This window comes from Pollachius pollachius (genome assembly GCF_949987615.1).
Source record: "Pollachius pollachius genome assembly, chromosome: 17".
Classification (NCBI taxonomy): Eukaryota; Metazoa; Chordata; class Actinopteri; order Gadiformes; family Gadidae; genus Pollachius; species Pollachius pollachius.
In genome coordinates this window covers 19,845,146-19,866,404 of record NC_136950.1, presented here as the reverse complement: position 1 = coordinate 19,866,404, position 21,259 = coordinate 19,845,146, and the positions used below count along the sequence as shown (strand labels likewise).

At 49.5% G+C, this 21,259-nt stretch overlaps 1 protein-coding gene across 1 annotated transcript in view; it reads right to left on the bottom strand.

Annotated features, from left to right (window-relative positions):
• The window catches only part of drosha (drosha ribonuclease III), a 117,712-nt gene that overhangs the window by 29,619 nt on the left and 66,834 nt on the right, over positions 1-21,259 (bottom strand). Inside the window, 3 exon segments of the mRNA XM_079755040.1 lie at positions 819-976; positions 6,172-6,216; positions 17,271-17,341. Coding sequence (XP_079611166.1) covers positions 819-976; positions 6,172-6,216; positions 17,271-17,341 — 274 coding nt within the window.

Here is a 21,259-nt window from a genome sequence, read left to right as displayed (position 1 = left end):
CCGATCTGGGAAGAGGTTGCCTCATCATCGGAACGATTACCATCGTCTTAAAACACAAAGCGTAATTAAAATCCCTCTCTCTCCCGCATGATATTACGTACTGTAATGCCTCGTGTCTCATCTCCCCCGGGAGAGCCGTGCTCAGAGCGCCTGGATCTCTCCCGCGATGAAACGCCGTCTCAGTCCGCCTCCTACCTCATGCTTTCATGTTTTTCTTTAATTTGATATATTTTATAATTTTGTATTCTATTCACGGTTCGCGATTTTGGATTTGTTTCTCGCAACCAATATGCCACAAAAAATGTGTTGGGAGTATGGGTAACCTACTTAAAAAAATCGGATTCCTATTCCGAATATTCGGAAACATATGCGTTGCAAAGCACGTGACGCCGAACTAGTGGACCTTCCTCCCTCTTCTCTACCTCATGAGCTAAGCCGAAGGGTCGGTACATCTCGCTCAAGTACGCCTCACGGGTTACATTTGACATATTATACCACCAGGTGGTTGATTAGCCGTTACAAGCCGTTCTAAAAAAATCTGCCTCTTCTGACATCACAAGCGGGCGTGTCCACCTAGATGTACCTTGGCTAGATCACTCCACCATCCTGCCAAGTGGACTGTAGCACACGTTGCTCATCTATCCGTCATACATCTAGGTGGACACGCCCACTTGTGATGTCAGAAGAGGCAGACTTTGAAAACGGCCTGTCACGGCTAATCAAACCCACACGGGTGTTATATGGGACCTTTGAGCTGTGGCTCCCTGGGATCGAACCCGGTACCTTTTTCGGGGGGGGGGGGGGGGGGCCTTACTTACAGGGTGAGGTGGTTGAAGCCCACGGTCCGCAGGGTGAAGGCCCGGGCCAGGAGACGCACGTGGGTGAAGGGGACCCCTATGGCGCCCTCAAAGTCAGTGAGCTTCTGCAGCACCGGCGACGTCTCGATCAGCTGCCTGTCCGTCTGGGGCTCCTGAACCTGGGAGACAAACAGAGAGAATACACACAAATAAAAAGAAAGAACTCACCAGGTCACCGGCCCGTGCATTTTTGTTTCAGCGAGTCACTACCGATTTATTTTCCACTTGCAATCTTTCGACTTAAAAAAAAAGGAAAGAACAATTCTGGTATCGTAACGCTGCGTACGCCTTTCGTTTCCGATTTGTTTTTCTGCGACTATTACACGTCCTCCATCCAGGCGTTTGTCATACGTTGCCCTCCTAACAATCCCTTCAAGTGTTCCTGGTCTCTCCCGGTTTGGGACTTGTGATGGGATTGTAAGCGTGATTAAGAGCTATTTAAATAAAATTGACTCGGGCGAAAGAGTCGGAGGCTGCCAAAGTCGACCGTGGCGGGAGTGCATTAGCGTCTAATGCACTCTGTCGGCCTGCAGACTCACTGTGATATGGCCAACGCTGCCCTCACCTGTTAAGAATATCCGAAATTCCCTTCACCAGAGGCACCTTTGGGTTTGAGGCCGCTGTTGTATTTCACACTCCTCCTCAAAAACTAAACTATTGAGTTATTTCGCCGACACTGTTATCCAAAGGGGACTTGGGAGTGAATCGGAAAATAAAGTAAGGGTGAGGCTTCTTGCTCAAGGCCGACACGAAAATGTTTTTTGCAGCAGGTGGTGGTGGTGGAATCTCTTAAGAAACCTTAAGGCAACACATCTCTCGGATTTTAACATTTTCTGTCAACCTTTACCGAGTCGTAATGGAGTCTGTGGCCTTTCCTTGGGTTCAACGGCCCAAGGAGGTTATCCGATAAGGTCAAACGGACCCTCCCACGAGACACGCTTGCGCCGATCGTTTCGGACAGACGTTGGGGGGTGGGGGGGTGGACGGACGGACGGACCGGTGGACTGATGGGGAGGGGGTGGGGATCAAGAGCGGACAAGAGGTGAATAAGATATCACCGGTTCAAAAGGGCAATCCTGGGAATACGCATGTTGCCTACGGGCGTAAAGCTCCGCCGCCCGTGACCAGGAAGCAACCGGAACGTCCAGGACCGCGGGGGGGGGGAGGAGGAGCCTGTGTTGGGAGGAACGCAGGGAGGGGCGAGGAGTCCTTAAGGGTGGGTAAATGGCTCTGAGATATATACGCTGGCTCCGAAGTTGGGATGTGGACAGGTTCAGCGCGGAAACGAGCGTTGCCGTTGGGCGGGGGGGGGGGGGGCAGGTTTAGATGGCCAGTATGGGCTCCTCACAGAGCTCATTAGCACGGAGGAAAGATAGCGGATGAAAAATAATAAATAAGCGAATGTGTGTTTATGGAATCAGGAGATATCCTTATGGATGCATTAATTAGGACCGCTCGAAGCCTTTAATTGGTCTCACCGCGCGCTATAGCTACATGTTTAAACAAGACATCTAACCCGAGGAAAACATAAACAAACACGAGGGGTAGCGCCGATATCATTCAAGGCAAATAAAGTCCAGCTCTACCAGACTCTCTGGTTTTTCTGTTCTTTTTCAATTTAGGCACTAAACAACACACAGAAAAGCGCACTTAGGGCAAGCTACTGATAAGTGTTTGATTGCTTTTCTTGTTTGCTTGTCGTCTATTAATACATGCATTTTATGGAATATTCCGGAGGATAACCAACATGTATATCCTCAGAAAAAAAAAAGAGTTAACAGCTCTGTCAGTCTGTCGGCTCATGTCGCCGACGAGAAGGGCAGAGATGTATATTTAAACTCATCCTCTTTTCCCTTTCTCCATTTTTTTTTTTTTAATTGCACCACTGCCATTCACTCGGCGACTCCCGCACACTCGGAAACATTTCATCCCTGCGTTCCGTGTATTTTTTTCCTCCTCCTCGCATTAATTAACGACCGAAAGGCCCCTTTAAAATGTCAGGCGTCACGACTAACGGCGTCTGACGAGTTCAGACCCCGCCGGGCGCGAGACGTCCATAAGTGCCGATGGTCGACAGCCGCGCTTCAACGGAACGAGGGCCGCGGGAAAGGGCGAGAGAGAGAGAGGGAGAGGGCGAAAGAGAGAGAGAGAAAAAACACAACATACCAGACGAGACGAGAAATAGATAAAAATTCCGCAACATGCTTTTTTGAAATGGCATCAAAGGATTACTTTTCAGCCCAAGTCAGACAGAAAACAGAATCAGAGGCTAGGCCTTTGAGGTCCGAAAGTCTGACACGTGTGGATCTTCCCCCTCTTGACTAAAAGGGAGATTTTGAACCGGGGTCTCAACTCGATTGACACGTCTGTAAATGCTTCTGGAAAGGCAGTGGGTGGGGTGGTGGTGGTGGTGGTGGTGTTGGTGGTGGTGGCTACCACTTTGTGCTTGTTCACGTGAGGTTATGTGTGTGCGTGGGTGTTTGTTAAGTGTGCGCACATTTGCAACTGTGTTTGTAAGTGTGTGGGTGTTTATAAGTGTGCGTACGCGTCTGTGTTTTTAAGTGTGTGTGGGTTGAAGTGTCTATGTGCACATTAGCGTGTGCCTGGATGTCAGTGTTTGTGTGAGTGCATGTGTGCGTGCGCGTGTGAGTGTGTGTTTATCACTATGCTTGTATGCATGCATTTCACTGCAACACCACCATTGTGCGCGCATGCATTGCACAGCATAAGCCCGCATCACCGTGCGAACGTGTGCGAACGCTTTGCCTGCTTCCACCCAGCATGTGTCAGAGGACAACACAGCGCCTGAACGCGGAGCGAACCCCAGCGCCCGACCCTCGCCCCCGAGGTGATGGGACCCCGACACCGACACAGTCGCACGCGGCCGCCGCGGCAGGAAGCGTAATTAGCGGCGCGCCGTCTCGGCAGGGCTCCCGTGTCGGCGCGCCGGCGGCTAATCACGGAGGTTCCTGTTCCCCTGCCTGTCACGGCCCCGGCGGACGCCTGGGGCAGCCAGAGAACACCATGTACACCTCTGGGCACCGCTGTCGGCCATGACACCCTCTCCGGGGCTAGACACCGGCTGAGAGCCGCCCAAGCCCCCCCCCGTATGCTCCCGGTAATGACGATAGCGCTGGCAATGAGGATGATGATGGGGATGGTGACGATGATGATGATGGCGGCGCCCGTAGGGATGATGCTAAAGTAAATAATAACATGAAGGGGAGAGAAGTGGGGGGGGTGCGGTGGCAACCGGTGTAGGGGAAGTTATCCAAACACACATCAGAGGGATAAATGCGCACACAAGACACGAACGCGCAAAGAGAAGATGAAAAAAAGACACACAAGGAGTTATTTTTGCGCATCCGTACATGGGTATGATGAAAAAAACAGAAACAAAGAAACACGAGGAAAACCTTGTACATGTGAACACACGGAACACCGCGATCAGCATGCGAACACACAGACACGGGTGCAGGGATGGGGAGAATAAAGGGCTGTGGGAAAAACACAAGTCTCTGCAGGCACACAAAGAGAAACGTCCCCAATGCTTACAATCAGAGAGGGAGAGGGAGAGAGGGAGAAAGGGAGAGAGGGAGAGAGGGAGAGGGAGAGAGGGAGAGAGGGAGAGAGAGAGAGAGAGGGAGAGAGAGAGAGAGGGAGAGAGAGAGGGAGAGAGGGAAAGAGGGAGAGAGAGAGAGGGAGAGAGAGAGAGAGAGAGAGAGAGAAAGATAGACAGACAGAAAGAGAGACACAGATACAGAGAGGCAGAGGAAGTTGGAGAAAAAGAGGAGACAGGGACACAGAGCCAGAGAGAGACAGATATACAGATAGTGACCGAGAGACAGATATACAGACAGTGACAGACAGGCAGACAGACAGAGAGAGATACAGCGAGACACAGAAACACAGAGAGAGAGACATATAGAGAGAGACAGTGCCAGTGACAGAGACATAGTGCGAGAGAGAGAGAGCGAGACATACAGAGAGAGGGAGAGACAGTGCCAGTGACAGAGAGCGAGAGTGAGACATGCAGAGAGAGGGAGAGACAGTGCCAGTGACAGAGAGCGAGAGTGAGACATGCAGAGAGAGGGAGAGACAGTGCCAGTGACAGAGAGCGAGAGTGAGACATGCAGAGAGAGGGAGAGACAGTGCCAGTGACAGAGACAGAGAGAGAGGTCCCCAGAGCTCTTTGGGATGATTGGGGACTGTAATCCTGTTACCCCACCTTTGATCTCTCTTCCTCTACTTCCAAATTTTAATTTCAAAGAAACACGCCGACACGTTCCAAGGTTTGCGGGACATGTCATGAGAAAGTGAAATAAAAACACTAAATAAAAGGAGAGCAACACCCTCTCCAATATTGGAGAGGGTGAGAGCTGCATTTGTAAGAAGCGTAGACAAAAAGTAACACGGGCAAATATATAAAGATAGGGGAGACAGGATGAAACCAATTCGGAAAAGTAAAAGGAACATGTCATTCCTGATTGAGGAATCACTCCCTCAACAGTGATGTATTTTAGCTGCAAATTCACTGTATTCTTTACATTTTTACAAAGTTTGTCCATTGTTGTATTTCAATGGATTTTTTTCTTACACATTGTGCACTATACTGCATATATTCTGTACATTTCCACTTTTGTACAGCAATTTCCTGTGCTGCTATACCATTGTTTCACTGCTACACTGTGGTACTTTGCACATGCTTGCATGCATCTTCAAGCCCGGAGGGCAAACTATTTATATATTCGCCGCCCTGTTTTGCATATATATTTTTATTGTTAATACCGTTACTGTTGTTGTCTTTGCACACTCCTTATAGCATTGCCACTTTCATTTCACTGTGCCTCCTGTATGTGTACGTGACAAATAAAGTTATTTAATCTTGAACGCTACTGTCCAGGAACTCGCTCCGTGACACGTATTCATCCGCACACAATCCAGGTTGTCAGGGCTTTATGACCGAGGCATTTGGAACTGTGAACCGCAGCTCATGACAATTAAAAGCTTTAGTTAATTAGTGCGGCTGATACACACTGCAACTACACACTGAAAGATAACACAAAATAATGTGAGCCTGTGTGTGTGTGTGTGCGTGTGTGTGTCTGTGTGTACGTGTGTCTGTGTGTCCGTGTGTGACTTTGTGTGCTTGTGTGTGTGTGTGTGACTGTGTGTCGGTGTGTCTGTGTGACTTTGTGTGTGTGTAAGACTTTGTGTGTGTGTGTGTGTGTGTGGGCTCGGTAAGCAGCCTAGTCTCTAATTGGAGCCAGTTTGGGCCAAAATAAACATCCCGATGAAACATATTTGAACCAACCTGCAAGGGGTGAGGTGGGTAGTTGAGCCAGACCTCCCGCATATCCTAGAGAGAGAGAGAGAGAGAGAGACAAAAAACAGGGAGAAGGGAGGGGGGGAGAGGTAGATTAGCACAAACAGTCCCAGCGTCCAGAAGTCCAATCACCACCCCATCTCGTAGCGAGAGTGGGTTAGTTAGTGTTAGCACGCTAAGCACTTTCCCGAATGAGACAAGGACGCCTCATCTCCACGACTCAGAGGGCCGCTTATCCACCATTAGCAGCTCACCTGTACGGTGATGGACTGGTGTGTGGTGTGGTGGGGGGGGTGGGGGAGATGCACTGTAATGGCGTAATAACTCTGGGAAACCGGGGGGGAATAGCTCGGCCGCTTAGGTTTGCCAATAATTGGCAGTCAGGGGCCAGAGAGACTGACAGACACACACGAGAGAGAGAGAGAGAGATGAGAGAGAGAGAGAGAGAGAGAGAGAGAGAGAGAGAGAGAGAGAGAGAGAGAGAGAGAGAGATGAGAGAGAGAGAGAGAGAGGGGGGGGGTGGGGGGGGGAGGTAAGAGAGAGAGAACTATCCATCTCCTGTGGATAGTTGTTGGTTGCTAGGGACAACGGCAGTCACAAGGTGTTAATTAGGCCAGAGGCTTAATGTTGAGGCTGGATGCTCATGTTGTGTCAGCCCCGTCATAACACAGTGAGGCTCCAAAGTTCAGTATCACTCAAGACATTTAAATCCTCCAATGAAAAATACTATAGAGGTCATACTCAGAAAATTAGAATATCGTGCAAAAGTTCATTTATTTCAGTAATTCAACTGAAAAGGTCATACTAATACATTATGTAGACTCATTGCATGCAAAGTGAGAAATTCCAAGCCTTTATTTGTCATAATTTTGAAGATTATGACTTACAGTTTATGAAAACCCAAAATTCAAAATCTCAGAAAATTAGAATATTACATGAAATCAATAAAAAAAGGATTTTAAATAAAGAAATGTTGGCCCTATGAAAAGTATAATCATGCATATGTACTCAGTACTTGGTTTGGACCCCTTTTGCATGAATTACTGCCTTAATGCGGCGTGGCATGGATGCTATCAGCCTGTGGCACTGCTGAGGTGTTATGGATGACCAGGATGCTTCAATAGCGGCCTTCAGCTCTTTGGCATTGTTCGGTCTCATGTCTTTCATCTTTCTCTTGGCAATGCCCCATAGATTCTCTATGGGGTTCAGGTCAGGCGAGTTTGCTGGCCAATCAAGGACAGTAATCCCATGGTCATTGAACCAAGTTTTTGTAGTTTTGCCAGTGTGGGCAGGTGCCAATTCCTGCTGGAAAATGAAGTCAGCATCCCCATAAAGATGGCCCGCTGAAGAAAGCATGAAGTGCTCTAAAATGTCCTGGTAGACGGCTGCGTTGACTCTGGTCTCAATAAAGCACAGTGGACCAACACCAGCAGATGACATGGCTCCCCAAACCAACACAGACTGTGGAAACTTCACACTGGACTTCAAGCATCTTGCATTCTGTGCCTCTCCAATCTTTCTCCAGACTCTGGGACCTTGGTTTCCAAATGAGATGCAAAATTTGCTCTCATCCAAAAAGAGGACTTTGGACCATTGAGCAACAGACCAGTTATTTTTTTCTTTAGCCCAGGTAAGACGCTTCTGACGTTTTTTTTTGTTCAGGAGCGGCTTGACAAGAGGAATACGACATTTAAAGCCCTTTTCACAGATTTGTCTGTGTGTGGTGGCTCTTGATGCACTCACCCCAGGCTCAGTCCAGTCCTTGTGAAGCTCTCCAACACTTTTGAAAGGCCTTTTGCGCATAATCCTCTCCAGGCTGCGGTCATCCCTGCTGCTTGTGCACCTTTTTCTTCCACACTTTGCCCTTCCACTTAACTTTCTATTAATGTGCTTTGATACAGCACTTTGCGAACATCCAACTTCTTTTGCAATTCCCTTCTGAGGCTTTCCCTCCTTGTGGAGGGTGTCAATGATGGTTTTCTGCACAACTGTCAGGTCAGCGGTCTTCGCCTTCGAGATTTTGAATTTGGGTTTTCATAAATTGTAAGCAATAATCTTCAAAATTATAACAAATAAAAGCTTGGACTATCTCACTTTGCATGTAATGAGTCTACATAATGTATCAGTTTGGCCTTTTAAGTTGAATTACTGAAATAAATGAACTTTTGCACGATATTCTAATTTTCTGAGTATGACCTGTATACAAATAGTAAATACATTGCGTATGCGCTCGTGTGTGCGTGTGCATGTGTGTGTGTGCGCGTGTGTGTGTGTGTGTTGGTGGGGAGATGGCTGTATGGCCACTGCTTGTGTTGTGTTTCTATGAAGCCTCTTTCACACAAACCCCAAACTTATCCAGACCTTATCCGTAGAGGCTGTGTTTGAGAACGCAAATGTCCATAGCAGTTGGAGGGGACACCTTTCCTTGCAGGCTCCCCCAGTATAAGGTCTGTATAACGTTTGATTGAGCCCTTGTGTGTGAATAGAGCCGGTCAGTATCCTGATAATTTACAGCGACGAGACCCTGCACTACATCCTGTCCAGTAGGTGGCAGTAAACGCAAAAAAAGAAAAAAAGAAAATATTCTGAGCGATTCGTTGATACAGTTTATATCAAACAAACGGCGGGAAACAAGAACAATATTATGGTACCGCGGATAAGTCTGAATACATTTAGTATCGATTTAGATGCAAAAACATTGGGTCGTCATTACGGATGAGTCTGCAGTCCAAGCCGCCATTTTGGATGTGCAGTAAACAAACGCTGCGATTCCCGAAGGGCATCTGCTACGTCATGTCCGGGCGCCAGCCCTCGCCAAAGCCAGACAGGGTATCCCCAGTATGGGAGAATGTGTCTGACACGGACAATCTCCTGCTGCGTGCTTCATGTGCGGTCCAGGCAATTCTGGAGAATGCCTGAACCGGATTTTCCGAACTAATATCCAGAGCTCAATTGTGAAAACGGCAGTGTGTGAGTGAGTGAGTGAGTAAGCGTGCATGAGTGAGCGAGCGTGCGTGCGTGTGTGCGTGCGTCAGTGAGTGAGTGAGTGAGTCAGTGAGTGAGTGAGTGAGTGAGTGAGTGAGTGAGTGAGTCAGTGAGTGAGTGAGTGAGTCAGTGAGTGAGTGAGTGAGTGAGTGAGTCAGTGAGTGAGTGAGTGAGTCAGTGAGTCAGTGAGTGAGTGAGTGAGTCAGTGAGTGAGTGAGTGAGTCAGTGAGTGAGTGAGTCAGTGAGTGAGTTGAGTGAGTCAGTGAGTGAGTGAGTCAGTGAGTGAGTGACACACACCGGCACCCCCAGCCTGAACACTGCCCACACCGCCTTAAGCAGCCAATGAAAAATGTATGAAAGCGGTCGATATATTTCAGAAAACGCTTCCCTTATCGCTCTTTCTAACTCCCCCTTAGTTGGGGAGGCAGGTAGGCATCACGGATCAGGAGCCGCCCTCAGACCCTGCTTCTCTCTGGGCGAAGGCCTGCCTCCAGCAGGTCGATAGGAACACTGGAACTATTGACTACCGCACACTGGATTGATTTATTTAGTAAAGGCCTTTATACAAAGTATCTTGCTCAAGGGATGCCAGAGGTAGACTGGGGGAAATGGGGTATTTGAACCCAAAACCTTTCGGCTACGAGTCAAACAACCCTTTTCGTTATTCTCCTTAACAACGCCTAGACGGATGGGTTACTAGAATACAGGGGGGACTTTTATTTTGTGAAGCTAGAATTCATCACTGCTTTGTCTTTAAGCAGATGCTTAAAAAAAATGACAGGCATCTTGCTCAAAGATGCCAGAGGTATACTGGCGGGAAATTGGGGAGTTAAACCCAGAACCTTTCGGCTAGGAGGAGTCAAAAACACACTTTTGCTATTCTCCTTAACAACACTAAGATGGATTGGCAAATAAAATACAGGGTGGGCTTTTACTTTCTGGAGCTAGAATTCATCACTGCTTTTGTTTTTACGGAGATGATTTAAAAAATGACAGGCATCTTGCTTAAGGATGCGTGCAGGTAGACCGGCAGACATAAAGGAAACAAACCCATAACCTTTAGACCGGGAGCACAGCCACCCTCACCACGCGACTCCTGCCCCAGGATGGAATTCCTAATGTTTCCTAATGGAGGCTCCCTCTCCCCAGAGAATGCTGCTTACACTTGACCAAATGGGCCTTAGCAAGACGCTCTGGGCGGCAATCGGAAACCAGCACACGCTCACCAGCACACGGATATAGGAAGGACCCACTGCCAGAGAGAGAGAGAGAGAGAGAGATGAGAACAAGAGAACGAGAAAGAGAAATGGGGGAGAGAGAGAGAGAGAGAGAGAGAGAGAGAGAGAGAGTGAACAAGAGAACGAGAAAGAGAAATGCGGGAGAGAGAGAGAGAAAGAGAGAGAGAGAGAGAGCGAGAGAGAAAACAAGAGAATGAGAAAGAGAGATGGAAGAGAGAGGGGCGGGAGAGAAAGAGGGGGGAAAGAGAAAGAGGGGAAAGAGCAAGAGAGACTGGGAGAGAGGGAGGGAGCACAAATTAAAGATAGGAAGGTTGGGGGTGGGCGTGAGCATTGATTAAAGGAGAGAAAGTGAGCGAGTGGAGTGGGAGAAGAGGAAAAAAGGAAAGGAGAATGAAATAAACACAAGTTGTGCCGTTTCGTCAGATCGAAGTTTTTGATTAAAATCCAAACACTGCTGCACGCCTTCCCGCCCACGTGCACAGTACACAGCCCGGCGCACTTTTGTTTCAATTAAAACTGTTCTGCACGCCACGCAACAGGTTGGGACGATCCAGCCCCAGAGAGGAAGGTGTAATTACAGAGCACAAATCACTACATGCGGCGTCTGAATCACACTCATTTAGGCGACAGACTTTTTGTGTCGCAAACGGGGAACGTGACGAGAAGGGAGAAGAAAAGTGGAAGAGAGCGAGAGCGAAGACCGCAGAGAGGCTGAAGTAGAGGGAGAGGGGGAGAGGAACCTGCATATAAGCAAACACGCTTATTTGAATGGAGATGGCTCTGCACATAATGAGAGCAGAAATGAAAAGCAAATGAAAGGCGGCATTGTGTGTGTGTGTGTGTGTGAGTGTGTCCCCCCCTGCCTCTGTACCACTTCACTCTCTGCGGAGGTGGGATTCAATATGAGGGGCTACGCTGACCTCCAGGGAGTGGGGGGGAGAGAGGGTGGGGGGGTTAAGGTAGGCTCCGTCTCAGTTCATGGCGAGCGGGAGGGGGGGGGCGGGGGGGGGGGGCAGTGGACAGGAAGCGCCATTAGAACCTTCTCGCATTACACCTGCCACGTGCACCTCCATCCAATACCTCCATCCGCTCCGCCTGTTCCCTCCCTCCTATCAACTCTCCCTCGTTGCCTTCCTCCATCTCCACCCCCCCCCCCCCCCCCCCCCCCTCTATCGGGTCATCTCTCCCCCAATTCCCTCTTCTCCCACCAATCCCCTCTCCCTCGTTGCCTTCCTCCATTCCCTCCCCCTCCATTCCTCCCCTCTCTCCCCCAATTCCCTCTCCTACCTCCGTCTCCACCTCAGTCCATTGGGAGGGCGGAGCTGTCCATGATTGGACGTAATGGGACCCCCCCCTCTGACAAGGTCCACCGCCTCCTGACAAATTGGTCTCCAGCTGGACCGCTGTCAATCAATCCATCAAAACTCCTGGTGAGGAAGAGGGGGCGGGATCGATCGGCTGGAGAGAGGGTTCGCTGATCAAGGGTTCGCTGATCACCCCCCCCCCCCCCCCCCCCCCCACACACACACACACACTCCAAATCAAGGAAGGAAATGTGCCTGTGATGGAAGACAATGGTCGAGGTGTTGTTCTGGATAGGGCGAGATGGTGAGGGAGAGAGAGAGAGAGAGAGAGAGATGGTGTGAGAGAGAGAGAGATAGAGAGAGAGAGAGAGAGAGAGAAAGAGAGAGAGCGAGCGAGCGAGAGACAGAGACAGGGAGACAGAGACAGAGAGAGAGAGACACACACAAACAGACAGACAGACAGAGAGAGAGAGAAAGAGGGGGATGCAAGGATTAGATGGAGAGAGGAAAAGAGGGAAAGGGAGAGAGATGCCAAGAAAGAGAAAGGGAGAGGGAGAAAGAGATGCAGAGGAAGAGATGGAGAGGGAGAAAAGTAGAGAGAGACACAGAGAAAAAGAAAGAAAGAGAAAAAAAGGAAAGGAAAGAATGAGATAAAATAAAAGACGAAGAACATCAAAAACTGTGCTCATATGCTAAAGAACTCTCAACAGGTACCCAACCCCTCTTCAACAGTACCAGAGACTGTTGGCGCATTAACTAAGGAGTTATCATTCACATGTATACCTGTGGAGCGTACACACACACACACACGCAAGGGACCACAAATGGGCCTTTATTCAGCGTGAGAAGCTTCACACCTTCATGAACACACAGGCCTAGCAAACTCTGGGTGCAACGCACCGGTGAGCCCAGAGACCAAGGTGCCAATATGGGGAAGCCGGGTGCCATTAACACATCCCAATATTAGCGCTGGAGGTGTTCGCAACACAACCGCCAATATTGTTTTTCAATCCCCTGACGAGCAGATGAGAAAGACGTTAAGACTGAAAAACACACTGGGATGGAATACAAACACGAAGAAAAAACAGGTGGTTGTGGAGGGGGGGGGTGTCTTTATAAAAGACAGAAATCCATCTGACAGTTTGAATCGTCCCAACGGCTGCTCAGTCCCCCCTAACCAAAACGTGTTGAGCACAGTTGGCCTGGGGCCAAACGGGTAAAGGGATCGAGAGGAGAGAGAGCGAGAGAGAGAGAGAGGGGGGGGGGGGGGCGAGAGACAGAGAGAGAGAGGAGAGAGAGACAGAGAGAGAGAGGGGTGGAGAGAGAGAGGGAGAGAGAGAGACAGTGAGAGAGAGAGACAGAGAGACAGAAAGAGAGTGCAAGAGAGAGAGAGAGAGAGAAATGGTGAGAAAGTTAGAGAGACAGTGAGAGAGAGAAAGAGACACTGAGAGAGAAACAGCGAGAGAGACAGTGAGTGAGAGAAAGCCAGAGACAGAGCGATAGAGAGCGACAGAAAGAGAAACGGACTCCGAGGGAGGTGAGAGCCCCGCACCACATGACGCACCCAAGGTGACCAACGCGGCGGCGCCATGGTGACAACTCCTCAGCCCGTTGTCACAGCAACCACCGTCGGGGAGTCATCCTCTGATCAAATTAGCCCGAGCAGGTGCGTGCGCGCGTACGGGCACACATGGGCCAGTGTGTGTATATGTGTGTGCGCGTGTGTATCTCAGAAGCCGGTTGATTAGCCAATGGGCACGCTCGGCTGATCATCATTATCCTCATCACGACGAAGAGGACTGCTGCTCTGAAGGAGCACAACTTCCTCCCCCTGGGGGGGATCCCCACGACGGTGTGCAGCACTCTATTCCACCCACCCACCCCCCCGTACTCTTCCACCTCTCCACGGCTCCACAGCCCTTGGGCATTGGGGGGGGGGGGGGGGTGTTGGAGGAGACAGCCAGCGGACTTGCCCGGAGAACCCGTTCCGTTCCCCCCTCCTGGTTACCATGTTAACGACCTCTGCGGTAATGTCGTTAGCAAATTACAACCCCCTTCTGTTTCCTGCGCATAATTACGTGTGTGTGTGTGTGTGTGTGTGTGTGTGTGTGTGTGTGTGTGTGTGTGTGCGTGTGCGTGTGAGCGACGCAGCCCGGGCATGCTGATTGGCTGCCACCGCTGTCATCATCGACCCCCCCCCCCCCCCCCCCCCCCCCAGGGGTGACGCACATAGATAAGAATAGTGTGTTGCGTTCCGTTCCACCCAATTAGAGATGCAAACTAATTAATCACTTACGATTATTTTTGTTCAGTTTGAAACGACGATACGGGCTTTTGTCGGAGATGGAGGAAAACCTGCATTTATCCTTTAGGGAAGGGCGAGATAGGGGCGAGATAGGGGCGAGGGAGGTAGCCCCTGTTTGGACGAAGACGAGGTTAGGAGTCCGAGATGAGGTTGAACTTGCGTGATTCTAATGATAGCCTGTCATACACAAGTACGGAGAGAGAGAGAGAGAGAGAGAGAGACACAGACAGACAGACAGACACAGACAGAGACTAGGTGAGAACAGCAGCGATAGGGAGCGAGCGAGGGAAAGGAAGAGAGAAAGAGCAAGCGAGGAAGAGAGCGGGATGGAGACAGAAAAAGAGAAAACAAGCAGAAAAAAGTGATAGCGGGGGACCAGGAGAAACCGAGTTAAAGAGCCCGAGAGGAGCACAGACTGAGGAAGAGGAGAGATGGAGAGAATGCCAGCGAGAAGAGAAGAGGGAACACAGAAAGACAGAGTAATAGAGACAGCAAGCGGGCAAAGGAGAAATAAGGAGAGGAACGGTATAGTCAGAGAGAGAGAGGAGGAGGATCCTGAGGTTAGCATGTGAGCGAGGCGGTATAATGTATGAGTATATGGGAGACTATGGTGACAAATTGGACGGGCCCGGCCTCCCAGGGACCGAGGAGAAAGATATAGAGTCCTTCAGCGGCTCCACCACATCTCATAACTCTGGTAATGTGCTGTGCAAAGAGCCATTCCAACACGTTAAGATGGAAGAAGGAGAAAAAAAAAAAAAAACAACGTCGTTTCTGGCCCTGCAGACCATAGAAATAGAAAACTCTCTTCAGCTCGCTCTCTCCCTGTCTCTCTCTCTGTATTCTCCCTATTTTTCTCCTCCTCCTCCTCATTCAATCTTCTTTGTTAATCCCTCTTCTTTCCATCTCTTCCTCTCCTCTCCTTGTCTCTCGCTCTGTATTCTCCCTTTTTTTCTCATCCTCCTCTTCCTCTCCTCATTCAATCTTCTTTCCCTCTTCTTTCTCCTCCTCTCCTCTCCCCGTCTCTCCCCCTGTTTTCTCCCTCTTTTTCTCATACTCCTTTACACTCAATCTTCTTTGTCCATCCTTCTTTCCTTCTCTTCCTCCTCTCCTCCCCTATTCTCTCCCTCTGCTCATCGTACGCATCCCTCCACCATTTACTCCCCCCATCCCCGCCCCCGCCTTCCCCCCCCTCCACCCGGATCAATTCATCAGGGCCACCCAGAGCTAGTGTGTTGTTCAGACATCCGTACGGGGTACCCGTCAGCAGCGACAGCACGGGAGGACTGCTGGTTGGGCCTGCTGGGTGTTCGGGGGGGGGTGACGGGTGAGATGGAGACGGATGGCCATGGGAGGGAGGGAGGGAGGGGGAGACAGTAAAACCCGAGCATGAAGTTGGGCGCGCCGCGCTGTTCCCAGTGCTCCCCACACGGTGTCCGCCCAGCGCTGGGGAGCCATGTCGAGATCAAGAAACACATTTGTGCGACAGTCTCCCTCCGGTCGTTGGTCTCAATCCAGGGCCGTTGAGGCCCTAATAAAGAGCCCTACTTGACGCTGTTGAACGAAGAGCGGCTGGCTCTCGTGTGTCTGCTTTTTTTTTTGGTCCCCGGAGAGGCGGAGCCTGAACGGGCGCTGGTCGTGATAACGGCGCGCGGTGAAACAACGGCGTATTGATCGCGTGCACAATGGTGCGGGATTTCCTGAATCGATCGACGACGCTTGGAAGTTTGTTGAGAGCAACGGTGGAGGGGGATACCCTCGACTCAGGGAACCACCGCCGTGCGGCCGACGGGGTAGTGACAAGACTTCAGCTTCGCGGCCGCGGCGCCAAGCGTCCGCAACTCTGAGAACGAGGTGCCTTTAATGAAGATGATTATTTAACTGTAAGACGTTAAGTATTGCCTGTCTGTCGGGGGAGGGGAGGGGAGAGGAGATGGTGTTGTGCGACGTATGACGGTACATGTTGTGGGTCTGCGTGTGTGTGCGTTAAACCTTTGAAAGCACTTGGCTCAGGTGTAGGATGGATGAGTGTTTTAAGGGCCTTTCTTTCATCTCGTCCGTCCGTAACAATACACCCGTTGAATAGGATTTTCATATTCATTAAGAAGAGTTATAATGACTTATGAATGTCATTACTAGCGAGTCACAACCAATTTTCTTTATGATAATGTGGTGACTGCGAGCCCACTGTCGTCCACGACCCCCATCCTCTCTGCACACACACTGCAACATTATCCAGCTTTGTGATGTAAGAACCCAGTGTGCTGCGTTTGAATTATATATCTCTTTAAAAATCACGCCATGGGTTTTCGCATTTAAAAAGTCGGACGTACCATCTCGTCGGCAGCAATGCTACGATATGATTAGAATAGCACATTTATACTGGGCACGCACGCAGGCAAGCACGCACACACACATACACACACACACACACACCTTTGAGGACAGCACAATCAAGCACCTTGGCATTATCACCTCGGGTTTCAGAAATTCTTGACGTGCAAGGTTTTGGCATTCAAATTTGGCATTCATTCCCGGACGATTCTAATGTACGCCCAGCACAGAACTGCCAAGACCGCTTTGAACTGCTCTGACCGTGATCGCACTCAAATAGTCTCCCACAAAACGGAAAAGGGAAGGAATGCATTCAGAGACAGAGAATACGTTCATACTCCGAGTCACTAGTGCATATTTCCAGTAAATCTGATTATCGAGAATAAATAAGCTCTTTGATAGTCAGAGTGAAACAGTTTTTTTGTGGGTCATTCGGGCCATATGAGCAGACAGGAGTGATGTTGTGTTGAGTGCTTGTTTGCCCGCCTCAACGATGAGCTTCCGTTGGTTGTTGGGATGTAAGCCCCGTCGAATTGGACATGGGGATCAAATCACAAAGAAGTGTTTGTTTTAAGGGAAATTATTGGACACTGCAGATGTTAGTAGCATTAGAAGACCAACTGGAACAGAGAAATTCTGATGCCCTTGTGTTTATGTCGTTTTTTTCATAGCATTGATCATTATTTATAGTAATTGTGTATCGTTTCTTGATGTTGTGCCTTTTATCGCATATCCTTCCACATTATGTATTCTCATCTAATAACAACATATTCCTGACTAGACATTTTACACTAAATCATCACAAACAGTCTCGAAGGTCAGAGTAGCACCCTGCCGCCTTTGTTTGAATCCCTCCACACAAACATTAACAAAGTACGAGGGAGAGATAGAGAGAGAGGGGGGGCGAATCCTTTCAGTTACCTCTCCGTTGAACAGCAGCCTGCCGAAGAGTGTTTTGGCCTCCTCCAGGCCTCCCTCCAGATACACCGCACCTAGGAAGAGACGGGCGAGACACCGAGAGAGGGGGGGGGGGGGAGACTGTCACAATGAGAAGACGAGAGTGGGATCGATAACCCAGAAAGTTTAATCCAGGGAGAAGTTCAGGTACGCCGGGGTGCCCAGGAGTTGAGTCAATGGGGGACTCGCTTTCTTTGGGGGAACTTACAGAACGGCTGCCACATTATTGCTATTATGAACATTGCGTTTACATTCAGGGTCGTTTAGCAGACGCTTTTACCCAAAGCGACTTATAATAAGTACATTTGTCAGAAGAAAGAGAAACAGCATCCTTCCAGTGTACTGTTGGTACAGTAAGGATGTTCATGAAAACAAGTGCTAAGCACTAGCAATCGCTAGGTTAACCCATTCCCTGTATACAACAAGATAACTATAAGACGCTACACAATGATAAGTACTATTTTAAAGTGCCAGCGTCAGTGTCGTCAAAAGGAAAAACTGTCTCCTTTGTAGTATTTGAGCAGTTTATTGTGAAGTGTTTACATCATATCAGGAGGTCGGTGACCTGACGGTCACTTAGCAACAGTGTGTGAGTCGGAGGTCAACCGATGGGATGTTGGTTTTAGACTGGAGGTACGCGAAGGTACTGCAGGTGGTAGGTTGTGGTTTGACATTAAGAAGACATAATAGAAAAAACAATATAGATCTTTGAGAATAAAAAGAGGAATATAAAATTGTTCGGTGAATACAGAATTCTGGCTTATTAATTCAAAAATAGTTTTGCCTTGTTAAGTTTTCCATTGATGTTTTGAGTTAATTTGTGTTTCTACATGAACCCATTGGGAGCAGAAGCAGCGTCGCTGACTCTCACCGGCCATGGCCCTCATGCAGTAATAACTGTGTACAAAGGCGGCATTCACACTCTTTGCTCAGCTACTGCATGGGTATTTATAAGTGTTTTACCATTTTAATGACTTGTTCCACGACAGGTCTTAATGATGTTTTAGTAGTAAACCTGAAGTCAAAGGATGGACCACTGGTCTGAAGTACCAGGGCCAATCAGGTGAAGGCGCAGAATGGTTTCCGTAGCGTGTTTAGTCATTGATTGGTCAACTGTCACCCCATTTCTACGTTAATGAGCGTTTACCGAGTCCTTGTTTGTAAAATGTAATTTAAATAAGTAAACGTGTGTGACATTGTTGGTAGCCCAACTGTTTTTAACACAGCTTCATTAATGGACGAAAAGAATAAAATATGTAATCAAATAAAAAATTTAAAGAATCACAGCTCTCCACTAATGAAGAGCTTAAAATCAATTGAACCCGGCAATGAAAGGTAATTGCTTTATTAAAAATAGAAGTGGCATTTTTATTGCTTTCTGATGGTGAAACGACCTTGGGGGTGCCTGTGTGAATTCAGCACCCCCACCCCCCTGCCCCCCCCCCCCCTCTCCCCCCCTGTGTGGACTGGGGGGGGGGAGGGGGGGGTTTGGTCCCCGCACAGACGGGAGGCGTCACCGGCCAAGGTCGCATCAGCATCAAGCTTGAAATCAAAGAGGCAGCCGAGGCCCCATGGAAAGATGGGAGATGAAGTGAATTACACACACACACACACACACACACACACACACTGAAATCACACACACACACTTTCTCTAGAAACACACACACTCTGAAAACACAGACACACACAGAAAGACTCTAAAACGCACAAACACACACACACACACACACAGACTATCAAACAAACAAACACGCAATCACAAAACCCAAACGCGAGCGCAATATGTGCGAGGCGCTCACAAAGCGCACGTTGGCATGGAGTGCGTTCGCAGACGCGCGGCAGCGAAGGAGAACCGTCTGTCCGTGAGACGTTCGATTCAAATGCAATATGAAGGAAAAATATACACAGCAGAAGGTCAGCCCGGGGAACGGAAGGCAAAACATTTAGATTTATTACAAAAACACTGCGCAAAGCTGCAGTCACAGAAGGACGAGAGATTAGCCCAAACGGCAGAGTGTGTGTAGACATATCTGCTTACACGCGCAACGCGGCCAGCCAACCCACTCCATTCCATCTCTCTGATCGCACAAACACAAGCCCAAATGCCTCCTTTAATTATTCCCACGTCTTTTAAGCATGTAGGCTTTTTTTCCCTTCCCTCTTTTATTCCCGCCGTCACTCACAAAACAAAAAACAAACAAAAAAAACCACACATCCCGGCGGGTTTTTTGTGGCGTGTACAACTTCGAAACGCACAATAGCGCACACTTTAGGAGAGGTTCATTCAATTTGGAGGACGACAACCACCTGGCAAATTGGAACACAATTGTGTGTTGGGTGGGCAAGTGGGACGGGAGTTTATTGTGTGTGTGTGTGTGTGTGTGTGTGTGTGTGTGTGTGTGTGTGTGTGTGTGTGTGTGTGTGTGTGTGTGTGTACGGCTGCGGCTGGTGGGATGTTGAGACCGCCGTTCATGGACGCCATCACACGCTGATGCGAGAGATTCATCATCTGGGCGGAGAAGTGCTTTCGGATGGCGGAACGGCCCCATTCACGCAAATATACCACACACACACACACACGCACACACACACACACACACACAGGCACGCACACACAGGCACGCACGCAGGCACACGGGTAGCCAAACAAAAACATAGAAAATGTACAAACAGACCATCTAGCACTAGGGGGACATAAAGCAACACCAGAACACACACACACACACACACACACACACACACACACACACAGCAAATGCTTATACACACACACACACACACACCACATATGCACACACCGCAGCACACTCACAAACACAAACACACACATCCATCGTACCACTTCTAAACTACTGGGATCATTACCGCCAGCCACTTGCCAAACGGCTGGTAAAATGCTTCCCGGGCTAGGCTTGTTCTCCCGCACACATACCATCTCTCCTGCGCTTATTTCCTCTCGGTTTGACCCCATCTGGGTCTTTTCAACCTCTAATTATCAAGACAAAGATAACAGTGTTGGCTTGGTTTGTTTAGTGGGATGTCCTCCCCCCCCCACCCCATCACCGCCACACAACAAAGCCCCTGGAACACAGAACCCACAGCGGTCTATCACCATGAGCCAGCGACGGCCTCTATCGCAGAAGCCGAGTGCCTTAATGCCTTGCTCCGTGGCACCGTGTCACCAGCTGCTGTGGGAGGCGGCAGATTATTATTTTTATTTCACTTCAGATTGTCGTTGTAGTTGTTGCACGCGCACACGCACACACACACACACAGGCGCACACGGGCACACGCACACACAGATTCAGACACCAAGGTATCCGGATCAGGAGTCGCTTCACGCCTGACTAAAGTGAACCGGAATGCCCCCAGCCGTTCCAAACGACAGCCAACACGAACTCGTGCGTGCAAAAAAAAAACGGCACCGCGCTTTATCACCGGTGAGCTCCGTTTACAACCAGCCCGCTTCTTCCGCAGGAAACGAAAAAAGAAATCCCCCACAAATATGTAACCTCAGAAGAACCCGCCCGCCCCCGGAGCCAAAGCCCTCGCAGATGTCGCTCCGTTAACGAGGGGGGCCTTCGGTGTTCCCAGCGTGGCGGATCGCCGAGGAGGTGCTGGAGCTCAGCGGCTTGATTGCAAGGCAGGAGGCGCAGCCGCAAGAAGAAGGAGGCGGAAGAGGAGGAGGAGGAGGAGGAGGAAAAAGAGAAAGAGGAGAAAGAGAAAGAGGAGGAGAAGAATGAGAAAGAGGAGGAGGAGGAAAAAGAGAAAGAGGAGAAAGAGAAAGAGGAGGAGGAGGAGGAGGAGGAGGAGGAGGAAGAGGGAGCGGCTTGGCTCAGGGAGGCCTCCAGCGCAGAGAGCCGACACCTCGGCCCAGCGCTGAGGGTGAGGTGAGGGTGAGGTGAGGGTGATGTGAGGGTGATGTGAGGGTGATGTGAGGGTGAGGTGAG